At 42.9% G+C, this 18,663-nt stretch overlaps 1 protein-coding gene across 1 annotated transcript; it reads right to left on the bottom strand.

The window, feature by feature from the left end:
• Positions 1-17,494: 17,494 nt before the first annotated feature.
• LOC138364088 (podocalyxin-like) lies at positions 17,495-18,463 on the bottom strand. The gene has a single exon (XM_069323488.1). It carries the CDS (start codon positions 18,461-18,463, stop codon positions 17,495-17,497), a length of 969 nt encoding a protein of 322 aa, XP_069179589.1.
• Between the last annotated feature and the right edge of the window lie 200 nt (positions 18,464-18,663).

Raw genomic sequence — 18,663 nt, 5'->3', positions numbered from 1 at the left:
CTTATGTGTGTCAGATAATGAGCGTACGACGTTTCACATGTTTATTGTGAATTCACGTCCATCATTGGAAAAAAAATACCTCCATGCGTTATTTGTATCAAAGCTTTGCCAAATGATTCTTTGAAACCAAGAAAGTTGAAGACAACATTTGCAAAATGTTCATGCACAACACAAGAACAAAGACAAATTTTGAATGTCATGGGAATGCTCCAAAAAAATTAAACCTAATTTAACAAGGGAGTTCCAAGAAAAAAAATTAAGATAATTGAGGCTTCTTATGTTGTATGACTAAGAGATAGCAAAGCAGAAACACAAAATTGGGGAAACTTTGATCAAAATGTGAGTTTTGAAAATGGTGTAAGTACGTTTACAGAAACAATAAAATAAATCTCAAAGGGATGAAGTAGCTTAGGCTATTTCTACCATCTACTTCAAGTCCCTCAAGAGGCACCCAAATACACGAATCAAAGTACAAGAATCACATTTTACATTGCAGGTTAATCCAGTAAACACAGCGTGTGTGTGTTACACTCTTGGGGCAGTGTTTGTAACTCCAAAGTATTCTGTATCACACTATTATCACACATCTTAACAATTTGATGTGGTATACTACTTATTTCCTTATTTATATAGCTATTAAGTTGACACTAATATAATGATCTAAGGTGTGGGCGTGCAACATACTACATAATTTACGCTCTTTATCTATTTCACTGACAACACCGTAATGCCAAAAACATTTGTATCCTATTATTAATCTCGTAAATTGAATCCTTCCAAATAGACTTTCCTCTACCATAAGCGAAGGACGCATAATGCTTGTGTGTGTTACTGATGTCCACAATAGCCGTTCTCGTTACTTTTTATTTATCTTCTTGGATCATCTTGATTCATGTCCGTTTCAAAGTTTTATGACATACAACATCGACAAGAGTTTTTCTGAAGCTCTCTTCGCTATCACATCAACTGCCTCATTCACCAATATTACCCTATGTGAAGGGAGCCATATAAATCTTAAATTATTGTCGGAAAATCCGACACCATTTAATAATATCAATAAAGGCAGATAATATTGCTGCCAATGTATACACAAGTTACCCATAAAAAATGTAACTTGTAGTGGAATTTTCCGTCTATAGAAAACGGGATATCATTATCACATATTATAATTCACCAGCTATTCTGCTGGGAATTATTCTTAAATACATTAGTCTTTGGACTTTACCATCATAAAAACATCTCATAAATTAACTTAATTATCAATTAAAAATAGAGTAGATGTGACCATTCAATCAGTTGCTGACATCTCTACAAAGTGAGGAAGGCGTCAGCTGAGAGAGAGTGGTCACCCATTGTTATTGTTTAAGACCAGTGAGGCGCACGGGAGCAAATTCGGCTCCTGTTAATTTCTCTTGGACGAAGTGTGATGGAAACTAAAGGTGTACCATTATCAACACACTGTCAACAAATACAATCCAAGTGTTCTGCCGAAACCCATTTATCTAATCATTTTTGGCCATTAATGTCAGTAGATAGGGTGAGCCAGTTACGAAATCGCCTCATACTAAAGGTAATTAAACCTTGGTCTTTATGGTTCAATGTACAGTGTTTTCTCTGATATAGCTGTCATATTAGGATTCTGGCTTCATAGCTAGCGCCTTTTTGACAGGTCAAGACGAGGAAGCATGCTTTGTTTATCAGTTACCAGGGTAATGGAAGCTACCTCACACAAGGAAAATTTGGTGTCTACATCCTAGTTATACCTGGTGGACTAAGGCCTGCTGTATAATAGCCAGAGCTAGAGATAGGGGGAACAGAATAAGGGTTTGCTATCCGGGAGCTGGAATTGGTGATATTGTAGGAAACATGAATGATATTATGACGGGAAATGGGAACAAACCCATTATTTGTATTAGTGCAGGGGGTAATGATGTTGGGCGAGTTAGGAGTGAGGAACTAATACAGAGATTCAAGACAGCCATTGAATTAGTTAGGAGCAAGGGAGGAATCCCGATCATATGTGGCATTCTTCCAAGAAAGGGAGTGGGAAATAAATGGATGTCGAGGGCACTTGGTGTCAATTGCCGGCTGGAAAGATATTGCAAATCAAATGCAATATCTTTCATAGACAACTGGGAACACTTCTATGGAAGAAATGAAATGTATGCTCGTGATGGGGTGCATCTATCGAGGGCTGGGGTTGTTGCTGTTGCGAACTCGTTGGAACCAGTGGTTAGAGGTGTTTGTTTGGGTTTAAACTGTTAGTAGATAGTGGTATGGGAATTGATTTGGAGGAAGGTGATAATAAAAGTATGTGTTTGTGGGAGAAAAGAATTGGCAAAATGATCAGGGAAAGAAAAGGGCCTCAAAATAATAATTCACTTAGGATATATTACACTAACAGTAGAAGTCTAAGAAATAAAATTAATGAATTAAATGCTCTTGTCTACACAGAAAAAATAGATATTATTGCACTTACCGAAACGTGGATGAATGTAGAAAATAGAGAACTATTAGCCGAATATCAGATAAATAGATTTAAACTATTTCACACATATTAGACGAGGAGGGGGAGTAGCCATATATGTTTGGGACAATTTGAAATGTAGTCTCAAAGAGGGAATCAAAACTGAGCCACACAAACTATTTGGATAGAATTAAACGAAAAAGCAAATATTATAATAGGAGTTATATATAGGCCACCCAATTTAGACAGATTGGAAGCAAAGCATCTATGGGATGAAATATCTAGAACATCTAGATCTAACAGTATTTATGTCATGGGTGACTTTAATTTTAGTGGAATAAACTGGGTGAACAAAACAGGGAATAGTGAAGCAGAAGATTTTCTAGAATTAATTGACGATTGCTTTCTTATGCAACACATTAAGGAACCAACGCGGGAAAATAATATTTTAGATTTAGTGTTAACTAACAGGGAAACACAAATTAATGACATCGAAATAGGGAGTGAGCTAGGGAACAGTGATCACAAAGTAATCAGATTTAGCATAGAATGGAACAGACCTGTAGGAGAAAATTCTGTTAAAGTGCCAGATTTTCGAAAAGCTTATTTTAATAGCCTAAGAAATTTTTGGGGTCAAATAGATTGGAAAGTCTTGGGTATGGGGTGTGGGCCGGTCTTAGAGCGAGACATGAACCCAGCGATAGGTGACGTAAAAGGGGATTTCGATGTGGATTTAATATATAACTTCTTTAAGAATATTCTAAACAAAGCACAGGAACGTAGTATACCATACAAATTTAATAGATCGAACACTAATGACCCAAAGTGGATAACAAATAATTTAAAGAACCTTATAGGTAAAAAGAGAGCTTGGTACAAAAGGATTAAGAATGGGGAAGTCGGTTTGGAACGGGAATTCATACAACTGGTTAGAAATGTTAAAAAAGAGATTAGGAAAGCAAAAAGAAACTATGAAGTTCGCATAGCAGAGCAAGCAAAGTCAAATCCTAAAGGGTTTTTTCGGTTATATCGAACTAAGACTAGGGAAAGGATAGGTCCATTAAAATCTGAGACAGGTCAAACAACAGATAATGACAAGGAGATGAGTAGTATTTTTAACAAATATTTTATATCTGTATTTACTAAAGAAGAACTTAACAATATGCCTTCAGCCGAACAAGTCTGTGTGGGTGGGGATGAGGACAGGTTGACTAGTTTTGCAGTTACCAGGGAGGATGTAATTAAACAATTAGAAAAACTAAAACCAAACAAATCCCCAGGGCCGGATGAAGTGTTTGCCAGGGTGCTTTAAGAATGCAAAGAAGAGCTTTCCGAGCCACTGTCTACCATATTTAATAAATCAATAGAGTCAGGCAGAGTGTCAGAGTAATGGAAGGTAGCTAATGTGGTGTGGGAACCGACCTGTGAGATTTATATTTATTTAATTTATATACTTCGATAGCAATTTGTATGATAAGTGGACTGTATTTCTGCAATAATCTCACAAATCGATCCACTACACATTAGGGGGTGTTTATATTGAATTTATATATATGCAGCCAATCAAACTACAGTATTAAACTACATATATTGTTAAACATTGAAGAGGTTCCTTATCTTATTGTACAGCAGGCCTTTGTCCACCAGGTATAACCAGGATGTAGACACCAAATTATCCTCTTTGAGGTAGCTTCCATAACCCAGTAACTGGTACACAAAGCATGCTTCCTCGTCTTGACCTGTCAAAAGGGCGCTAGCTATGAAGCCAGAATCCTAATATATGACAGCTATATCAGAGAAAACACTGTACATTTAACCATAAAGACCTAGGCTTAATTACCTTTAGTATGAGGCGATTTCGTATTCTAACCGGCTCACCCTATCTACTGACATTAATGGCCAAAAATGATTAGATAAATGGGTTTTGGCAGAACACTTAGCTTGTATTTGTTGACAGCGTGTTGATAATGGCACACCTTTGGTTTCCATAACACTTCGTCCAAGAGAAATTAACAGGAGCCGTATTTGCTCCCGTGCGCCTCTGGTCTAAGTACAATAACAATGGCTGACCACTCCCTCCTCACTCACGCTACTGGCCTACATTGTCCAGATGACAGTAAGTGATAGAAGGGTCACATTTACTCTATTTTAATTCTGATAATCAAGTTAATTTATATGAGATGTTTTTATGATGGTAAATTCCAAAGACTAATGTATTTAAGAATAATTCCCACCATAATAGGTGGTGAATTTATAATAGTATGTGGTAATGATATCCCGTTTTCTATAGACGGAAATTCCACTATAAGTTACATTTTCTATGGGTTAACTTGTTTATACAACACAGCAATATTATCTGCCTGTATGATATTATTAAATGGTGTCGGATTTTCCGACATGTGGTACCAATTTTTAAGAGAGGATATAGATCACTTGCGTCAAACTATCGGCCAATTAGCTAACGTCTATTGTGGGAAAGTTACTTGAATCAATAATTGCAAATACAATTCGTCTCCATCTTGAAAAATATAAATTAATAAATGAGTCGCAACATGGTTTTACAAATGGCAGTGCATGTTTAACAAATTTGCTAACTTTTTATTCCAGCATAGTTGAGGCAGTTGATAGTGGTAAGGATTGTGATGTTGTGTACCTTGACTTTAGCAAAGCTTTTGATAGTGCCACATGAAAGACTAATTCAAAAAATAGAAGCTCATGGTATTGGGGGTGCTATATTAAGTTGGATTAGGGCATTTCTATTCCAAAGGAAACCGAGTTAGTATAAATGGGGTTAAGTCAGAGTGGGATAATGTTGTTAGTGGAGTACCTCAGGGCTCTGTCCTGGGACCTCTGTTGTTTATAATATATATAAATGATTTAGATTCAGGTTTGAGTAGCAAATTTGCCGATGATACGAAAATTGGTAGGGAAATTAATTCGGAGGAGGACTCACTATCACTTCAAGTTGATCTAGATAGGGTTTTGAAATGGTCAAAGGAGTGGCAAATGCAGTTTAATGCTGATAAATGTAAAGTTCTGAGGCTAGGTAATGATAATAGAGTTACAAGATACGAGCTAGATGGTGTTGAGATTGCGAAGTCGGATTGCAAAAGGGATCTGGGAGTTATGATTAGTAAGAATTTAAAACAAAAGGATCAATGCATGAATGTTCATAATAAGGCGAATAGGACACTGGGATTTATTAATCAAAGCGTTAGTAACAAGACACCTGGTGTGGTTCTTAAGCTATATCTTGCTCTGGTTAGGCCCCATTTAGATTATACAGTTCAGTTTTGATCGCCGGATTATAGAATGGATATAAATTCACTTGAACGTGTCCAACGTAGGATGACTAAGTTAATTCCCCAAATTAGAAATCTTTCATACTGAAGAAAGATTAACAAAGCTTAAGTTGCATTCACTGGAAAGGCGAAGAGTTAGGGGTGACATGATAGAGGTTTACAAGTGGATGAATGGACATAAAAGATATTAATAGGGTATTATAAATATCAACACAAGACAGAACACGAAACAATGGGTATAAATTGGATAAGTTTAGATTTAGGAAAGACTTGGGTAAATACTGGTTCAGTAACAGGGTTGTTGATTTGTGGAACCAATTGCCTCGTAACGTGGTGGTGGTGGGGTCCCTCGATTGTTTCAAGCGCGAGTTGGACAAGTATACGAGTGGGATTGGGTGGTTATAGATAGGAGCTGCCTCGTATGGGCCAACAGGCCTTCTGCAGTTACCTTTGTTCTTATGTTCTTATCCATAGCTGCTGTTGCCGTTGTTTTAGATTTAGCTACTCAGAACTAAATGTTAATATAGCACAGGCTATATTGATTCTGTAATCAGTTATTCACAATAACCTTCTTTGTGATATTTGGGTCAAAGTTTTAAATGGAGTCGTGGTTTCCTTTTCATTTTTTTACTGTTTATATTTTAGCGCACTGGTTTTAGTCTTGTTTTGATAACCACCTTGGAGGCGGATATAGATGCACAGTGTTCACTAGTGTCCCATTATTCAACAGCATTATAGTCTGTGAATTTTGAATTTAATGCAGTTGCTCTCATTGGATTAATGTTGAGTTTGGTGCACAGGGCTTCAGTTGCTTCACATTCCAATAAGTAATGCCACAGTAGCTCCCATGCATCTGTTTCACAGATTTGACATGCTCTAACTATTGAATTTATTACCTCTCAGCAGCACTTTTAACCAAGTCTGAGTTCTGTGTATGGCTTCTGCAATGTCTCTGGATATCTTTTTGCCGGGTTTGAAAGAAGGGGGTACACAGTGTCTTGTTGGTATTACATTACAGTGAGTCTTCCTTCTGCTACTTTGGGTTTGTATGACATGTGATGGGAGTAATTTTTTTTATTTGCTCCTTAATTTGTGCAAAACTGAAGTATTTTAACCTTTACAACAGGTAGAGCAGTGGCAGTTTTTGGTAGTCATCCCTAGCTACTGATCCAACACAATATACATTTGTTTTCTGTAGGTAATTCCCTAATTATACAGTTATATGTTGCTCTCAGCTCTGCTATCTCGTACATACTTTCTTTTGCAGGGGAATAATTACTACATCTACATTACAATCCTTCCATGGTGGTGTGAATTGTCTCTTAGGCAAAGCAATACATTCGGGAATAACATACTCTAAGATCAGAACATAAGATACTCGTATATGCTCTTATTATACTTTAACATACATTGTTCATTACATATCATAACATACATTAATTCATTAGCTCCACCGCCTCAGTAATCTAATCGCAGAGGCTATATTTATCTCTAAAATTACATCCCCAATACTCTGTAGGGACCCCAGACATGTGCCGAGGCATTCATACATGCTTTCTGTAGGTTTGTTGCACATCGATCCTGCACCAAGTTAGTGATCTCAGTCAGGCTTCGTTGCAGGGGAAGCATGTCTGAGGGATGTCTGTAATCACCCAGTTGTATGCATTGCCCTAAATCAACAGTAGTGCCACTAAAAATTCATATCCCCCTAGAAGACAATGGCATGGAGGATTCTACAAGCTGATGGTGGAAACAGTCAAACGCTGTCCAAGGAAAACCCTCCATAACAAAAGATTGATCTACAGGAGCTTCACACCGGTCACCGAAATTGAAGCTCGGGTCAATAACAAACCACTGACCAACCTCTGGCGATCTTTCGCACGAAAGCCATTAAGTCCATCTAATCTGATGTATTCACTTCGTAAATCTGTCTTCGTCTGTGATGTATTTATAGATTTCGTAAATCTCTAGCAGACCTCACATACAAGGGACCAGAAGATCCTTTCCAAGTCAGATTGAGTTGGTTAAGAGCTACAAACATCTGTCATGAGTAATAAGTCGGTGGAATGACGTTTGGACTCCATAATACCTAACTGCTCTTCGGGAGAGTAACCACTGCGGGAGAATAATGACCACTACGGGAGAATAATGACTATGGGAGTATCAGTAAACAACCCCTACAATAATAAAAAAAACTTCAAATCTGGTGGTGATGTTCTGGTTGACAGTGACTGTCCACGTTCAGAATGTCCTCTAGGCGGTATAGTCTGTATTCAGACAGCCAGGGTATCTTGAGAATAGTGGAAGAAGTGAAAAGGTACAACTAGTCTTAAAACCTTAGAAAAACTAATTTCCTCGTGGCTAGCAGGAAAGGATGTCACCCAGAGGCTTCCCACCTCGCTGTCCTGAAAGGACTAAGGCACCACAGTGCAAATTAATACTTGAACAATACTATAATTCTGAAGGAGAGCAATGAGGGGTTCTCCATTCCTAAACAGTGACTCCGACCCATGTTACTCCCCTCCTCCCCGGAATTATGTTGGAATTTCCGACACTAAATACTAACACACACATTGTACCAAGCAAATGCAATTACGTTATGAAAATACTAACCCGACTAACCACTAATTTCTCTAAGAAAATCATTAAAAGAAAATGGGTTTCATGGCTTCTGAGAAAATGGGATATTTGTCACCTCACCTGAAGATAATTTATCCATAACACGTATCATTAACACACCATTCTTGGAAACAAATAGGATAAAGTATTCTCCAAGACTGGATTTAACAATTACAAATGAATTCAAAGTCTAATTCCCTAAGTCAGTAATGACGGATTTAAAGTAAGTAATTATCAAAAGAAGGCACCAAACCGGGAAGGCTATGTAGCACCATCAAATGTGCGGAATAATCAGAGGGCGCTAAATATCACCAAAGATGCCAATATGAGAACAAAAACGCACAAGGCGAATGATATCAACAGTATCCGAGTCGCCAAGAATTCTATTGAGGAACAGGTGAACACGAGGGGCGGTCGGAAAGCAAGACATGTTCGTCCTGGAAGCCAGGACATTGAAGACGGATATGCACGACCGTAAGAGGGACAATGCAATCAGGACAATAAGGAACAGGGCAGTGCTCCATCAAGTGACCATGGGCTAAGCGAGTATGGCCAATACGCAACCTCGCCAGAGCCGTTTCCCATCGCCGGTTATGGTGGTAGGAGGATGGCCACGAGGAAACATTTAAGAGTACATAGTTTGTTATCAGTAACAGACGACTAAGAAGCCTGCCAACGGGTAAGAATGGAGGAATGGATAACTGGGTAAAAGTTGGAATATGGAATACCTTTACGAGAGATGGGACAAGAGCTGACAGCTTCCTTGGCGGCGAAATCTGCACACTCATTTAAAGACACCCATATGGCTGGGAACCCAACAAAACTCAACTGACTTAAATTTACTGTGAACAAGAAACAGCCAATGTTGGATCTCGACAACTACTGGATAAACCGGATTAAAGCACCCGAGAGCCATGAGGGCACTACGAGAGTCAACAACAACTACAAAGGAAGACTGACAACGAGAAAGCAGGAGACGAAGAGCAGAGAGAATAGCATAAAGCTCCGCTGTGAAGATGCCAGTCTTCGGAGGTAAGCGACACACAAGTGCGATCAGGAAAAACAATAGCGTAGCCAACACCGTCCACAGACTCAAAAATATCGGTGAAGACAGAAACGGAGCGGGAGTGAGAAGAAAAGTGCTCAAAGAAAAGGCATTTTAGAACCATAGGAGGGATAAAAGCTTTAGTGATGCAGGTCAAGGACGTACAAAACTGCATTAGGGGGACGCTCCACGGGGGCAAAGAAGGAACAACACGAGGAGAAACATTAGAAATACGAACGGAAAGAGAATCCTGTAAGCGAGATAACCGGACAGAAAGAGGGAGATGGTGGAGAGGAACAGGAACCGCAGGAGGGGTAAAAGTTAAAGCACGACAGAGGCGAGAGGAAGGATGTTGCAAGGTCCGCACAAGATCACAAGATATCGAAGACAGCAGCGATCATGGCGGTTCCGGAAAGACAGGAAGCCAGTGTCAACATACAAGCTGAGGACGGGAATCGAACGAAAGGCACCAGAACTGAGGCACAACCCAGTATGGTGCAAAGCATCAAGACGGCGAAGAGTATGAGGAGAAGCAGACGAGTAAGTAGAGCAACCATAATCGAGCTTAGACAGGACGAGAGAGGAATGTAAAGCAAGGAGTGTGCACCTATCTGCTCCCCAAGAAGTATGGGATAATACATGAAGGAGGGTAAGGGCCTTAGAGCACTCAACACAGAGTTAAGAGATATGTGGAGACCAAGACAAACGAGTGTCAAGGAATAACCCCAAAAGCTTCGCGGAATGTTTGTACTCAAGAGGATGACCATAAAGTGACAAAGAGGGACGGAGAACAACCCGTTTCCGAGTATAAGTCATGGCACAAGTCTTAGTAGTAGAGAACCTGAAGCCATGATCGGTGGTCCAAGACGACACGGTATCAATCGCAAGTTGAAGCCGGCGTTGAATGAGAGGCGAATCATCACCCTGACAGCAAAGGGTAAGATCATCGACATAGAGAGCAGAGAAGACGCCTGAAGGAAGAGAGGAAAGAAGACCATTGAGGGCAACCAGAAGAAAGTAGTGCTCAGAACACTACCCTGGGGCACACCTTCGTATTGCTGAAAAGAGGGAGAGAGAGCAGTACCAAGCCGCACCCGAAAGGAACGACGAGAGGAAGCTGCGAAGAAAGAGGGGGAGATGACCATGAAGGCCAAAAGAATGAAGCTGGGATAGAATATGTTATCGCCAAGTGGTGTAAGCCTTTTCCAGGTCAAAAAAGACAGCAACAACGGAGGTCTCGCAGCAAAAGCAGTACGAATATAGACCTCCAAGTTCACCAGGACATCTGTCATGCTGCGGCACTTGCGGAAACCAAATTGAGAAGGGGAGGGGTGATGGTGTTCCAGGAACCACATCAGACGAATGTTAACCATACGTTCAAAGAGTTTGCTGACAACTTGTGAGGGCAATAGGGCGAAAGTCCTTAGGGGATATTCCCAGAGACCCTGGTTTGCGAACAGGGAGGACAACGGCATCGAGCCAGTCCTCAGGGACTGACGAGGACTCCCAGATCCAATTATACAGACTTGGTAAATACCGAGACGTGCACGGAGGGAGATGGCGATGCATCTCTATGAATACCATCGGAGCCCGCCCCCGTAGAACCGCAGAGGGCCAGGGAAGAATGAAGTTCAGAGAGAGAGAGAGAAGGGATCGTTATAGGGAAATCGAAGACGAGTGCAGAAATATAAAGGACGGGACTCGAGGACAGGTTTACGAAGAAGGAAAGATTGAGGAAGATGAAGACCAGAGCTAACATAAGAAAAGTGGGAACCCAGTTCGGTAGCGACCTGCAACGGGTCCCCCACAAGAGTACCACGGAGGTGAAGGACCGGTGAAACATCGGGAAGGAACTTGCCCGATATCTTGTCGATACGCTTCCAGATCTGGGGCAGAGGAGTTTCGGACCTAATGGTGGAGACATAAGATGCCCAAGAATCACGTTTATCCGTACGGATGGCCCTACGGGCCACCGCACTCTCCTTCCGAATGAAAAGAATCGGCCGTCTGCCGACGGCGGTGTCTCTTCCCTTCCAGGCTGCACGCTTACAGCGGACAGACCGAGCACAGTCTGCATTCCACCAGGGAACGCACTTCCGTGGACCACGAGAAGAGGAGCGAGGAAGAGAGAGGAGGGCAGCATTGAAGACAGTGTCATGAAAGAGGAGGAGGGAGGTCAGAGAGCAGCACTAAGGGTAAAGAGGTTCCTGTCCGCTTTCACAAACTGCCACCTAAGGAAGGAGAGAGGAGGGCGAAAAGAGAAAAAGGTAACAAGGATGGGGAAATGGTCACTGCAATGGAGGTCAAGAACCTACCACGTGAAATTACGGATTTAAAACGGCTGGGGAATGCGTCACGAGTACGGGAGGGAAGAGACGCCACCGAGAGCGAGAGACCAGCTTAGCCCACAAACACGCTAGAGTTGTGGGAACCGACCTGTGAGATTTATATTTATTTAATTTGTATGAATTTATATTTACGTTAATTTATATACTTCGATAGCAATTTGTATGATGTTAAGTGGATTGTATTTCTGCAATAATCTCTTAATCTCACAAATCGATCCTCTACACATTAGGGGGGTTTATTAAATATATATGCAGCCAATCAAACTACAGTATTAACTACATACATTGAAAAGGTTCCTTATCTTATAGTACAGCAGGTTAGTACACCAGGTATAACTAGGATGTAGACACCAAATTATCCTCTTTGAGGTAGCTTCCATCACCCAGTAACTGATGTACAAAGCCTTGCTTCCTCGTCTTGACCTGTCAAAAGGGCGCTAGCTGTGAAGCCAAGTTCTATATATGACAAGCTATATCAGAGAAAACACTATACATGGAACAATAAAGACCTGGCTTAATTACCTTTAGTTTGAGGCTATGTCGTGCTCTAACCGGTTCACCCTATATAATGACATTAATGGCCATAAATGAAAGATACATGGGTTTCGGAAAGAACACTTAACTTGAATTTGTTGACAGCGTGTTGGAGATGGTACACCTTTGGCTTCCATAACACTACGTCCAAGTAAATTTAACAGGAGCCGAATTGCTCCCTGAGCCTCTGGTCTAGTATAACAATGGCTGCCCTCCTTCCTCACCCTGACGCCTGGCTTACATTGTCCAGATGTCCAAAGGTGATAGAAGGGTCACATTTACTCTACTTTAATATTGATAATTAAGTTAATTTATATGAGATGTTTTATGATGGTAAAGTCCAAAGACTAATGTATTTAAGAATAATTCCCAGCAGAATAGCTGGTGAATTATAATAGTATGTGGTGATGATATCCCGTTTTCTATAGACGGTAATTCCACTACAAGTTACGTTTTCTATGGTTAACTTGTTTATACAACACAGCTATTATCTGTATGATATTAAATGGTGTCGGATTTTCCGACAAGAGTGAACAATCCTGCAAAATCAGTGTGGTCGAGCACCAACAACTCCTGTTATCTACTACGAACTTTGCTAATTAAAGGAAGAGTACTATTTCTGCTTGTTAGATAAGTATAGTGATCACTTAAACTAATAAACTGACTGGTCATAGAGCAGGGCTTACCACCCAGAACGGATAAGAATTATTTCAGGTTAACTTGTTCTTTACATTACCCCCATGTAAGCACAGGCATATAATTATGCCCGTTCCTCCCTCGTCTCATCTTATTGGCTATTCATGCCCATGCCACCTCTTGAGTGGCTTAATCTTCAATTAATCGTCTCATCACAATCTACTATATAACGATCCAGAACGGGCCGAAACGTCGTTGCCCATTCATCTTCTTGTGTGTGGTTTAGTCAACTAAATATTCTTCTTTCATTGTTTTGTCAAATATATTTGTTGCTGGTTATTACTTTGTCATTATTCAGCAGGGGGAGACAAGGAGAAGTTAAATGACTACATTATCTGTGTATCATGAGGCATTCTCAGTCGCCATTAAGGCCTTGACCATGAGTCTCTGCCGGCTACTCTCGTGCCCAGGCAGAAACGTCGCACGAGGAATGGAAGAGTTTGTTCACTGGAACCTGAGGATTCTCTCGAAATGGTGGAGACCATGGACAGTGAACAGGGTGTGCTGGAGTCTAATGTGGCTTGTTTGAAGTCAGTGGTTGTGATGAGGTTCCCTCCTCGGTGCAGACGTGTGGGCATCCCTTTGTGGGTAGGCCGGAGTGGGGGGGGGGGGGGTGCTGAGACTGTAGCCAGCAGTCATGATTTGTGCTTAGTTTTGAAGCGGGGTCTGTCACGCCTGGAGCCCCGCCTCCAGGCGTGCCTCTGTCCAAAGTGCCCGAAATATTTTCTGAGGCTGATGTTGATTCTTTACGTGGAGTTTCGGCTCGTCTTGGCCGGCCGGGCTTTGACAAATAGGTGGTGTGTAAATATATACTTCCGATGACTCATTTAATTTGTGCCTCCATTAATGACAACGGGCTGCGTTCCATGGCGGCTGATCTCGGTGCTTCATAGGCAGGAGGTTGATGTAGCTTTTGTTCAGGAACACAATGTTCGGTGTGTAGCTTTGTTACAATAGTTGGAGGAGAAGTATTCTGTTTTGTTAAATCCGTTACAAATGTTGAAATGGGGTACGATAATTCTTCTTTCCAAGCAGGCGCCAAGTTCTGTGTTGCACACGGAAATGGATTAGGATTGCAGCATTTTGTTGGTCAGGATCTCGATGGTGGCGGCGATACCTTTATCGCCACCATCCTTTATAACCTCCTCACAGATGCAGTGAACACAGTGATTGAAGGCTTAAAATTAAAAAGTAACAGTTTATTTTGAATCGCGTTACTTTTTTGGCAATGGTAATGTTAAGACCCACAAACCTGGATAACCCCTTAGGCCTATAATTTTGCAGATCCCCAAGACAACTTATAAACTCGCAGAGATGTTGAACCAAATAATCTCAATGCCTCCCAACCATGGTCCCTTTTTAATCTAGCAACTAATTCAACGTTTTTAAAATGAGAAAACCCCACAAGATCTTTGCTTTCCTTGGCCTTGACAGTCTTCATTAATGTACCAGTGTTAAGGACCCTTTAACATGATATTCTATACACAGAGTAATCACACTAACGTGACTGCATCAGTGAGAAAATCCATAAGAACCGTGATGAGGGTTCGAACCTATGCAGTGGGTGTTCCCTTGCATGCCCTGGTTCGAACCCTCATCACAGCTCCTACGGATTTTCTCAAAGATGCAGTCACGTTAGTGTGATTACTCTCTGTATTAAAGGAGGAGTCAGAGGGAGAACATTCCTGGATGACAGAGCCAGAGTGCACGGGGGGTGGGGGGGGTGGAACTCCTGCCCCGGCTTCAGTGGAAGCCTCAGGAAATCCTTGTAGGTTGAGTAGAACTCCCGGTTGCAACCCTTATACTATGTCATGGCCTAGTTGACTAGGACGTGTGTGGGGGAACACCCACGGCATAGGTTCGAACCCTCATCACGGCTCTTATGGATTCTCTCATTAATACCGTTTCCTCTTTGCTTCTAGCTGAAGATCTTTGGGTGCACTACGCTGTAATCTGAGAGTACCTCAGGTGTATACACCCAGTTTAAGCAGCTGTTCCCTAAGTTGAAGCGAGTTATAGCAGTTATCCATATGTAAATGGTAACCTTTGCGCTTCAGTGGTGCAATCAAACTCATAACCCTTTGAATTGTTGTCTTCTCAATTCCTGCATATACTTAAAAATCAAAGATGTAACCAGTCAGATTCAGCTAGCATGTACAGCTCTACTCCATAATTATCAGGTTTATTTGGATTAAAATCTTTGGAAGATAGACGGCTACACCATGTCATTGTGCCTTCATCCAGACAGATGTTTGAGTAATGTAGCAAGTTTTGATTTTGTTAGATATACCATTAATGTTCTAACTTTAATGAGAGTGTGAACTGTCTTCGGGAATGGCATTGTTATGAGTATGAAATTACTTTGCAATCTTTACATAATGCTTTGAAGTCATACAAAAACTGAAAGATACATGCCACTTTTTACCTTTTTGCCAGAACATTGACATCATTGGCACCTTCACGATTCCCATCAACTTTGTCAGTTCCAAATATCTGGCAAGCTCTTTTACATTCACTTCCCACTCATTCTTTACTAGGTTAGAAGCATTGAACATTCTTTGTGATACAAATTAAATTTCTTTCATATGCCAAATACTTCTGTAAATCTCATAATAAATAAATCCCAGAGGAGTGGTTGGTGCTGGGACAGTCAAGCCTGGTGTTCCAGTAAAACTCTGAGCGTAATGGTGCAGTGTTGTCAGTAGACCAGGCTTCACTACATCTGGCATGTGGGGTTCTAGTGGTAAATTAATAATCTGCACGTGGAGCTGTAACAATAGCCAAATCAACATCACTATTCATTTTGTATCGCATCCTCATCTGTTGTTTCTGCCACTTAACTATCAACATCACATTATTTACACTTTGAAAATATTAGAGGGGCTGGTCCCAAACCTGCACACAAAAATAAAACCACAAGAGACCAGAAAACCTGGCATTATGTGCAGAATAACCCCGTTGAGAAGCAGAGGTGCAATAGGTACTCAAAGAACTATCAACATCAGAGACCGTTCAACATGCTTTCACTACACAAAGGACATAACTAGCCGACCCCTCACAGTGTTCACGAGAGCTTGATAAGCACCTCCAAAGGATACCTGATCAACCAGGCTGCAAATCACATATCAGCAGCTGCGTCCAACACCCTGACTGACCAGTCCTGCAACGAAGAGGCCTGGTCGAGGACCGGGCCACAGACGTTCAGCCCCGAAATCATCGCAAGGTAAATGCAAGGAAAGGTATCGCTCACTTTCTGCAGTAAAGGTCACAGCCTGGAAGTTCATTAATTACAGTCAAACTTTGTTGGCGAGTTTCCCCGAGTTAATACTACTTGCGAATACTCGCTAGCTTTTCCATAAGGCGTTTTCTTTTTCTTCCTTTTTTCGAGATGGATTTGCTCTTTATCATTATCCACCACAGTAAATTTTCAGTCTTTATAAAGGCAGAAACAACTGAGGAAAAACAGGAAACTGCACACATTTCGGAAACGTTGGCACACATTTTAAAACAAGTCCCATAATAATCGGTCAATAAATGGATTTTTAACATTTTATTTCCATGATGGGGACTAACCTCATGGCTCTGAACATGTAAGGTTTGTAAATCATTGAGCGAACGTCATCGACCAAGAAGAGTGCATATTATTAATTAACAGCCGACTTATCATTCGAGGCGAAGAGTTTCTCCTGGTCCACATCTCTGCACTGCTTCAGCTGCTGTCTCCTATGACGCCACTCCCTCACCAACTATCCTCCGGTTTTGGGTGCACCCTTCAAACCACCATTTTCGGTAGTCTAGGGAGTTGCGCCCGAGCTGCCGTGGGGTATAGACGTGTTGCCAAGCCCTTCGTTAGTTGGTGGTTGTTTGCCGAGCGGTTGGGGGTGTGGGCGTCCCCACCCTCCCTGCAGTTGCCGTTTGGCTGGTGTTGACGTACCACACTTGCGATGGGAGGCCTTCTTCCCCCTGTTGTGAAAGTGAACTCCGTTGACCTTGAGTTTACAGGCCGTGTTGGTTACCCAGTCGTTGAGCTTGTCATGTGTGACATGCGTGTCCCGGTGGATGACGTCTACAGGATTGAGCTGGGTTATTACTCTCCGGGTTATTGTCAAATTAGTGGGAGAGGAGGTGTACCGCGAGTTCCTCCGCCGTTATGAGGGTCGATCCTTGCTGCTGCCGGATGGTGCCGGCTCTGTGACCATTATGGACCGTAGTGGTGACCTGACATGTGAGTGTGCATGGGGCACCCTTGGAGTTTCCCCTAGGACCTACTCCGGCAATACTTCCAGCAGTTTGGCGCTGTCGTCAGTGTGCAGGTGAACACACTGTCCTTGGGGAGGTATAAGGGTATGCATATTAACATTCGTACCCTTGGGATGCGATTGAGGTCTGACGTTCCTTCTTCAGTCAGGCTCCTGGAGTACTACGTCCGGGTATACTATGCCCATCAACCCCGTACCTGTTTTCAGTGTGGCCTGTTGGGGCATCAGGCTGCTGGGTGGTCCGGGGCTGCAGTCGCTCCTGTGAACCTGTTCTGGGAGGAGGATTTCCCACCACTCCCTGTTGGGGTGGATTCCGTGGGCGAGGGTGTGGACGTCCCGTTGGCTGATGCGGCTCCCCCTACGTCGCCCGGCGGTACTCCGGATGATCCGGCCCCTCCTCCGGATGTTACGGTGCCGTTGGCTGATCTTCCTGCTCCTGTTGCTGTCCCAGCTGCTCCCGTGAGTCTTCCGGATGGTCTCTGCAAGTCGCCGACGTTTTCATCTTCCTCATCTCCTGCGACTGGCCCTCGCCAGTTGTCACGGAGGTGCTGGGTGCTTGGGGGGGGGGGGGGGGGGCTGCGGAGCATCCGGATGTGCGCGGCCCGGTTCCACCTGTGGTTGAGGCTGCTGCCGTTTTTCAATGGGCGTCGGTTCGCACGGCGTGAGACCCATGGTTCTGGGTCCGCCTCCGGCTCTAAGGATGTGCGGCCGGAGCCGAAGCGTTCCCGGCATTCTTCTACTGCTTGAGCTGATGTGGAGGATTTCGACGCTGGTGGATCTTCGGGCGATGATGTGGTAGTTCCGGGTGCTTCGTGCTCTACGCCGATGGTGGTTGCTGACGTCCATGTGCCTGCTGATAATGTTTGTGCAAATGAGTTACCTCCTGTTATTTCTTCTGCAGATGGTTCTCCGCAGTGGGGGGTGGTCGCTCCTACGGTCGTCGGTGGTGAGGGTGCTGGTGCGGGCCGAGGCCTCGTGCTGGTGCTGAAGAAGGATGCCCGGCGTGGGGGGTCCCTGCAGGTGCAACGTCCTGTGGTTGGCACAGGGGCCCTGTCAGGCAGCCGAGGAGGCTCCCAGTGGACTGCCCATTGCCCGGCCCCGTGGGAAGAAGCCCCCTCCCTCTCGTCTTGGCCTCCGGCGTGGCGTATGATGCTGAGAACCCCTTGCTGTTTGACATTGTTGACCGCGTGCATCCTGTCCCATGGAGCCCTTCTTTCGTCTGGGTTCCATGGGCTCGGTATTTTGTTGTGGGTGTGCCGGAGTTGATGCCTGATCCTTTTTACTTTTCATAGTAACCCTGTTCCGGATATCATCATGTTGCTTTGGGAGGCGTATTGTGTTCGATTCCCGGCGGCGGAGTGGCCGGATAAGTATGAGCATTTTGAGTAGTCTG

The sequence above is a fragment of the Procambarus clarkii genome, chromosome 12, assembly GCF_040958095.1.
Source record: "Procambarus clarkii isolate CNS0578487 chromosome 12, FALCON_Pclarkii_2.0, whole genome shotgun sequence".
Lineage (NCBI taxonomy): Eukaryota > Metazoa > Arthropoda > Malacostraca > Decapoda > Cambaridae > Procambarus > Procambarus clarkii.
This window is presented reverse-complemented; position numbering and strand designations above follow the sequence as displayed.

Excerpts from the sequence above, each read along its gene's own strand:
- LOC138364088 (XM_069323488.1), bottom strand. The coding sequence starts at position 18,463 with ATGCACGCGGTCAACAATGTCAAACAGCAAGGGGTTCTCAGCATCATA.